Genomic DNA, 7743 nt, shown 5'->3' on the forward strand with positions numbered 1-7743 from the left:
TACTGGTTACATTTCTCCAGACCCATCCGAACATAGCCCTAAACTGTGACCAGAAGCACAGCAAGAGAACATCATTTCCCACAACTCAATATAAATTGTATGTCCGGGTGCAAACTCGCGCCACTGACTTCTAGATCACCCGAACAGTAGGACAGCCTTGTGGTGAATGTACTTCATCCAGTTCATTTGGAATCAAGATCAGGTAAACCTCGAACCACTAGGGTAGACATTTTGCAGGCCTGTTATCTCGCGCCTTCACACACAGCATCCGCGAACACTACACTCGAGCTCATACAGTGAAACGTTGCACGTAAGTACTGTAGCTAATGTTGCTATGTAGATTTCATACCTAGAGCGAACCACTGTGCAAAGCTATATGCAACATTGTAACGTGCTGCAAGAACGCTGCTGTTGCATGCTCGATTGATTTGATCGAGATACATTTTTGCAGTTTTGGTTAATTCAGGCCTACCTATCCAGAAGATGCGCGTGCTATAATAGCTCAACAACGTGTGCAATAATTCGAGCGTAACAGTCCTATATTGCGAATGAAAATAATAAACAGAACAGAACAATGACTTTCATTTGCATATTCGATGATCACGAGGACAACTTCTGGGTACAGCGTGAGGGGAAACGGTAGTTGGGCAAAATGTTCTTCGCACCACATGACAAAATGTGTAGAATTGCAGGGACTAAGCTTTTAAACCTGCAAAATTATCTCAACCAACAAGAGGGGTGTGAACAATTTCTGTCATGAACAGTGCTTGTGCACATTGAAATAGACGTGGCGTGCGCGCGCAGGGGAGGTGCGACATGTTCTCCAATGCTGGAAGGGGTGCCCGAGTGAAAAAGTTTGGGAACCCCTGGTCTACATGATGAGATTGTTATGGATAAGAGCAAGAATATTTTTATTTGTCAAACATCGATCATCATGTCACCAGAATAAGACCCTCGATATTTTTGGGAAAGCAGCATCAAGATCACAGTGCATTTTCACCACAAAGTCAAATTCATCATAATTTATTTCATCTGTAGCCTAATAATCTGCATGGGTTCCCGATTTGTAGTGGGAGGAACACACAGCATGTCATCACCTGACTCCAAATTTACTTTGATATGATGGTTGTTGTATCAATATTTGCGCATAAAGGCGTTTCCACCGCCATTTCTGGCATCATTAATTTTACCAACACCTAAAGATCCCACCATTTTGAACCAACAGATGATCCGTCTGCATTTATAAAATTGTCCCGAAACTTCCTGTTTCCATGACAGCTGTCGTGATTTATTTTTATACAGTTATGACTTTACTCTCCTAAAAATTGTGGTTGGAAACGTGGAAATGTGGTTACTGTAGCAATTTTTCTAAGCTGGAAAATGTTCTGTGGAAATGTTATAGATATCTGCATGTTGTCAACCCAATATGTTTTACATTGTCATTCTGTCCGTAGGCCCATGGCCTATTGTAGACTAGACCATTAGTTATTAATCACACAGTATGAAACAAACGTAATAAAGAACAGTATCAGAGGTAGCCCAACCGGCCGGCAGATGCCACTATTATTCCTTATATGTCGTTTGCCATCTGCGTACAACTGGAATGTACGCCGCCTGCTATACACTCATGACCCCCGCGACCGGTTCATACATAAAACATCCTCCATTCAGGCTGCAAGTGCGTCGGTTTCCCCCTTAACTAGCTTTAATGGCGAGCCGCATGAAGGAAAAAAAAACGGACAAAAATATGCGTACTGTCTCAACAAAACACAACTTTCCACCACCATGCTAATGCTACTTCATGATTTTGCACATTTTATTTATTTAACTCAGTTAAGAACAAATTCTTATTTACAATTATGGCCAAACCAGGACAACACTGGGCCAATTGTGATACAGCCTGGAATCAAACCAGGGTCTGTAGTGACGCCTCTAGCGCTGAGATGCAGTGCCTTAGACAGCTGCGCCACTCGGGAGCCCATAAATATGAATGAAAACAAAAATGAGTTTTTTGGTCTTAATTTAAGGTTAAGCATATGGTTAGCAATGTGGTTAAGGTTAGAATTACATTTTAAGAAGAACAATTGTGAAATAGACCAGATTTATGACTTTGTAGCTGTGGTAATTAGTGACGACCTTCAGCCAGACTGCTGCAACCTGATTGGCTGAACATCAGAAAGTAGCATTAGCCACTTTAGCATGGTGGTGTAAAATTGTGTTTTATTAAGACAGTAACTTCCGTATATTTTCCCAGTTTTTATCCCGGCGGCTCACCATTAAAGTTAGTTAAGGAGGAAACCAACACCCTTGCAGCCTGAATGGAAGATGTTTTATGTACGAGCTGGTCGCCAGGGAACACGAGTGTATAGCGGGCTGCATACATTCCAGTTTGACACAGATGACAAACGACGTAAAATTAATATTAGCGCCATCAGCCGGCCGGTTGGGCTATGTCAGACTTAACAATATGATAGAACAAAACCATGCACATTTATTTTGAAAACATTGTGTATGAAGTCCTATGGAAGGATGGTATTTACTCAGCTATTGCATGCCTCCGTTTCCAGGATGCCCAAGTCAAAGGAAGTTCTGTCCTCAACCTCTGGCAGCGGCAGTGGCAGTGACTCCAACAGTGAGAGTGAGACCAAGGTAAACGTAACAATCCCACACTCCTGTGTTGTATCCAAAGTCACAGAGTAAAGACGTTAGCCTACAGTACACTTGTGACTGTTTTGTGGTTCAGTCAATAAAACTAAATAGGACACAAATATTTCAAAATGCTCACACAAATTCAACACGGAAGCTGTGTTTTTATATTTACATTTTACATTTTAGTCATTTAGCAGACGCTCTTATCCAGAGCGACTTACAGGAGCAATTAGGGTTAAGTGCCTTGCTCAAGGGCACATTGACAGATTTTTCACCTAGTCGGCTCGGGGATTAGAACCAGCAACCTTTCGGTTACTGGCACAACGCTCTTAACCATTAAGCTACCTGCCGGTAGTTAGTCTTCTTCAAACTGCTAATGTACTTATTGTAATCAGAGGGTTCCATTTGCACTTTCAAAACAGAATGTTTGAAAAATGTTATATGCCGTATTGAAATGAACCCCTGTTGTAGGCCAAGAAGAGAAAGCAGGCAGCACCAGAGAAACCAGCTGCTAAGAAACCGAAAGGAGGAGAGAGTTCGAAGCCGGGTGGAACCTCCAAGGGAAGTCACAACCAGGACAAGGATGACAACAAGTTCCAGGTAAGCAGTGAAGAACAACAGTGTCAGTCCATCCCCGGTACAAAAGATGCAACATTAGCTGCATGTCGATATGGTTGTGTCTCTATGTTTCTCTTTTTTATTTCAGATTGGGAAGATGCGGTACGTGAGCGTTCGTGAATTCAAAGGTAAATGTCTGATCGACATCCGTGAGTACTGGATGGATCAGGAGGGGGAGATGAAGCCTGGCAGGAAAGGTAAGAAACCTGGCTTTGGGGTGTGAAGCCTACAGCAGGGCCCCTGGGGCCTAGTTTATAACCGTTGCATACATTTTACACTAAATATCTGCGCCGTTCCTGAAAAGACTGCGCACGCACAACAATACTGAGATTAATTAACTTGGCTCACACAATACATACAAACAATGCATGTTTCCTGTTATAATTCAGACCTGTCATAAAACTGTGTGCGTGAATGAGCATTACAGTGAGGGAAAAAAGTATTTGATCCCCTGCTGATTTTGTACGTTTGCCCACTGACAAAGAAATGATCAGTCTATAATTTTAATGGTAGGTTTATTTGAACAGTGAGAGACAGAATAACAACAACAAAATCCAGAAAAACGCATGTCAAACATGTTATAAATTGATTTGCATTTTAATGAGGGAAATAAGTATTTGACCCCCTCTCAATCAGAAAGATTTCTGGCTCCCAGGTGTCTTTTATACAGGTAACGAGCTGAGATTAGGAGCACACTCTTAAAGGGAGTGCTCCTAATCTCAGTTTGTTACCTGTATAAAAGACACCTGTCCACAGAAGCAATCAATCAATCAGATTCCAAACTCTCCACCATGGCCAAGATCAAAGAGCTCTCCGAGGATGTCAGGGACAAGATTGTAGACCTACACAAGGCTGGAATGGGCTACAAGACCATCGCCAAGCAGCTTGGTGAGAAGGTGACAACAGTTGGTGCGATTATTCGCAAATGGAAGAAACACAAAATAACTGTTAATCTCCCTCGGCCTGGGGCTCCATGCAAGATCTCACCTCGTGGAGTTGCAATGATCATGAGAACGCTGAGGAATCAGCCCAGAACTACACGGGAGGATCTTGTCAATGATCTCAAGGCAGCTGGGACCATAGTCACCAAGAAAACAATTGGTTACACACTACGCCGTGAAGGACTGAAATCATTATGCTTTGGGGGTGTTTTTCTTCTAAGGGGACAGGACAACTTCAATGCATCAAAGGGACGATGGACGGGGCCATGTACCATCAAATCTTGGGTGAGAACCTCCTTCCCTCAGCCAGGGCATTGAAAATGGGTCGTGGATGGGTATTCCAGCATGACAATGACCCAAAACACACAGCCAAGGCAACAAAGGAGTGGCTCAAGAAAAAGCACATTGTGGAGGGAGCTGAAGGTTCGAGTTGCCAAACGTCCGCCTCGAAACCTTAATGACTTGGAGAAGATCTGCAAAGAGGAGTGGAACAAAATCCCTCCTGAGATGTGTGCAAACCTGGTGGCCAACTACAAGAAACGTCTGACCTCTGTGATTGCCAACAAGGGTTTTGCCACAAAGTACTAAGTCATGTTTTGCAGAGGGGTCAAATACATATTTCCCTCATTAAAATGCAAATCAATTTATAACATTTTTGTAGGTTTAAAATAAACCTACAATTAAAATTATAGACTGATCATGTCTTTGTCAGTGGGCAAACGTACAAAATCAGCAAGGGATCAAATACTTTTTTCCCTCACTGTATAACTCCGCCTGAAAAACGCCCATCATTCACTTTTTATGGTGACAATAATGCCCTTATTTGCTGTATACTTTGGAAGTATTGGAATCAGGCCAAGACAGTATCTAAAGAAAATAGCAACAGCGAACTTAATCGAATGTCTTTGGAGGTGTTGGCAGAATGTTTTCTTTTGTAGTAACATTTGCTGTATCTGACAATTTCTGGAAAAAAAGTTGTTTTGCAAATTGTGTGGACCTGTAAACGGGTTTGAATTCAATAATGTTTTGCATTTACTTTTTCCCGAACATAAATATGCTGCACTGCCCGCGAATTCTTGTCTACTCTGAAAAAAATGAAAACTACAGTATAGGCCTACTTACAGTGGTAGCCTACACTTCAATACAAAAGACCAACTGTCTGTTCACCTGTTGAATTCTACTGTATGTTATAAACCACGCTATCTTGCAGATGCATAGAGCAAAAACTTGAAATTATAATAGCCTATCTAATAGGCCCAAATAAATGAGAGGATGCATGGTAATTTCTTGTATGGCTACTTGGGTAATATTAACTTATCATGCCCAGAAAATGTGAGGAATGTATACTGCAATGGTTATGATATACAGTATTATGTTTATAAATGAAATATTGTCTACTCAAGAAATTTGACATTATAGTATTCAGACGTAGCCTACAAACAAAAATTGAAAAAATGAACTGTCTGTTCTACTGTTAAACTGCTCTTCGGATCGGATCTCATAGAGCAAAACAATTGAAATAGCATATCTATTTATTACTGCTGTGAAGTAGGTCCAATTAAATGAGAGATTGGACGAATGGTAGCCTATCCTAACTTGTTGTAGGTCTATAGGCTATTTGGCGAGTATGAAACCGTCACAGTCAGAAAAGGTGATTAATTTATTCTGCAATGATCATGGAAATAAAATAAATGAAGTAGAATTATTTTAGAATACAAAGATAAAATACTTTGTTCTTCTCACTAATGGCAAATTATTTCATTTTGTTATTATATTTAGCTAGCTGTATTATTATTTTTTGTGAATACGAGTGTCATCATATATTCCCCAAAGCTACTTTTGACTTCTTGCAATGAAATACTTCAACCACTAGAAACTGCGTAAGCATGGTCTAAAGTTTACGCGAGGATAAGCACATTCTCACGTCAAGTTCAGTTTTGATAAATGCCAACTTTTGCGTGAACTGGTGCACATGTTTTGGGGCATATTTTGTGTGTACGTAGCATTTATAAATGAGTCCCCTGGCCCCTGAACCAACAGACATGATGTTGCTATACAAACATATGGAATGATGAATCATTGGTTTAAATTGTTTTATCGTAATTTCGGTGCTTCAACCAACAATGATATATATTTGTTTATTCATGATTTGTAAACTACTTAACTAATAATTAACTGTCTATTATAAACTCATTAGGTACAGTACATTTACATTTCAAGGGGCAATCAGCAGTTGAAACATATATAACGGCTCTTAAATTCATAGACAGAGCTATAGATGCAAGGATTGACCATCCATTATATCAAAATTATAGTTTTAACCATGTTTTGAGGCTATATAGTGTTTGTTTACATTTACGTTGTTTACAAACATTGGAGTTAAACAAGCTTATATTCTGATGAGGTACGACAGTTGAGCTAAGCTAATGAGGCATAAGTTATTTTCTTCAAGAATCAATGGATACATATCATATATCAAGTCCAAAAATGGATGTAGCAACTGCAGATTACCCCTTTAAGACACGCTGTACAGTGGTATAAATAAATAATGTATGCACTAACTGTAAGTCGCTCTGGATAACAGCGTCTGCTAAATGACAAAAAATGTAAATGTAAATATACCCAGATTTGTGGTAATTTCTGGATTCTATATCTGAACCTAGATCAGTGGACTTGCCTCTGTCTAACTTTTCTCTGGTCTGTCCCAAGGTATCTCACTGATACTAGATCAGTTTACTAACCACTCTGTCTGACTGGTCTCTGCTCTGTCCCCAGGTATCTCACTGAACCCAGAACAGTGGAACCAGCTAAAGGATCAGATCTCTGAGATAGACGACGCTGTGAAGGCTATATAGGAGGGAGGCCTCTGGCTTCCTGGGATTTACAATCCACCACCTTACATTCTGTTTTTGTTCTTAACTTTACCACCTTTTTTAAAATTGTTAGTGAAACGTTTTTAAAGGAAGAGAACAACATTTTTTAAGTGACCGACCAAGACAACATTGTGTGTATATTTTAAGCTAAGTTTCTGTTGACTTCTTCTTGTGCTGTGTTTCGAAAACCCAATGTATGTTATGTTTGTTGTGTGATTCTGATGTAGCGAAGGATAGATCTGTGTGTGTGTGTGATTGGGTTTGCTATAATAAGTAATCAATAAAAGCCATTTTAAAGGGACAAAACATATTGTACACTTTTTTTTATTAGTAGTATCACTAACTACTAATAAATCAAATCAAATCAAATCAAATTTTATTGGTCACATGCGCCGAATACAACAGGTGCAGACATTACAGTGAAATGCTTACTTACAGCCCTTAACCAACAGTGCATTTATTTTAAACAAAAAAAGTAAGAATAAAACAACAACAAAAAGTGTTGAGAAAAAAAAAGAGCAGAAGTAAAATAAAGTGACAGTAGGGAGGCTATATATACAGGGGGGTACCGTTGCAGAGTCAATGTGCGGGGGCACCGGCTAGTTGAGGTAGTTGAGGTAATATGTACATGAACCTGAGTTATACAACTAGCACTGAGGCGG

The 7743-nt window shown here is 39.9% G+C and overlaps 1 protein-coding gene across 1 annotated transcript; it reads left to right on the plus strand.

The window, feature by feature from the left end:
* Window positions 1-234: 234 nt before the first annotated feature.
* On the plus strand, window positions 235-7348 carry LOC311136045 (activated RNA polymerase II transcriptional coactivator p15-like). Its single transcript, XM_084170111.1, has 5 exons — window positions 235-310; window positions 2568-2649; window positions 3121-3249; window positions 3356-3464; window positions 6984-7348. Exons 2-5 carry the CDS (start codon window positions 2569-2571, stop codon window positions 7061-7063), a joined length of 399 nt encoding a protein of 132 aa, XP_084026237.1. The 5' UTR covers window positions 235-310; window position 2568; the 3' UTR covers window positions 7064-7348.
* The last annotated feature ends 395 nt before the right edge of the window (window positions 7349-7743 follow it).

The sequence above is a fragment of the Coregonus lavaretus genome, assembly GCF_964263955.1.
Source record: "Coregonus lavaretus genome assembly, chromosome: 10".
Lineage (NCBI taxonomy): Eukaryota > Metazoa > Chordata > Actinopteri > Salmoniformes > Salmonidae > Coregonus > Coregonus lavaretus.

Coding starts and splice junctions, on each gene's coding strand:
- LOC311136045 (XM_084170111.1), top strand. CDS start 2,569: ATGCCCAAGTCAAAGGAAGTTCTGTCCTCAACCTCTGGCAGCGGCAGT. Junction 3,250..3,355: donor AGGATGACAACAAGTTCCAG/GTAAGCAGTGAA, acceptor TTTTTATTTCAG/ATTGGGAAGATGCGGTACGT. Junction 3,465..6,983: donor GATGAAGCCTGGCAGGAAAG/GTAAGAAACCTG, acceptor CTCTGTCCCCAG/GTATCTCACTGAACCCAGAA.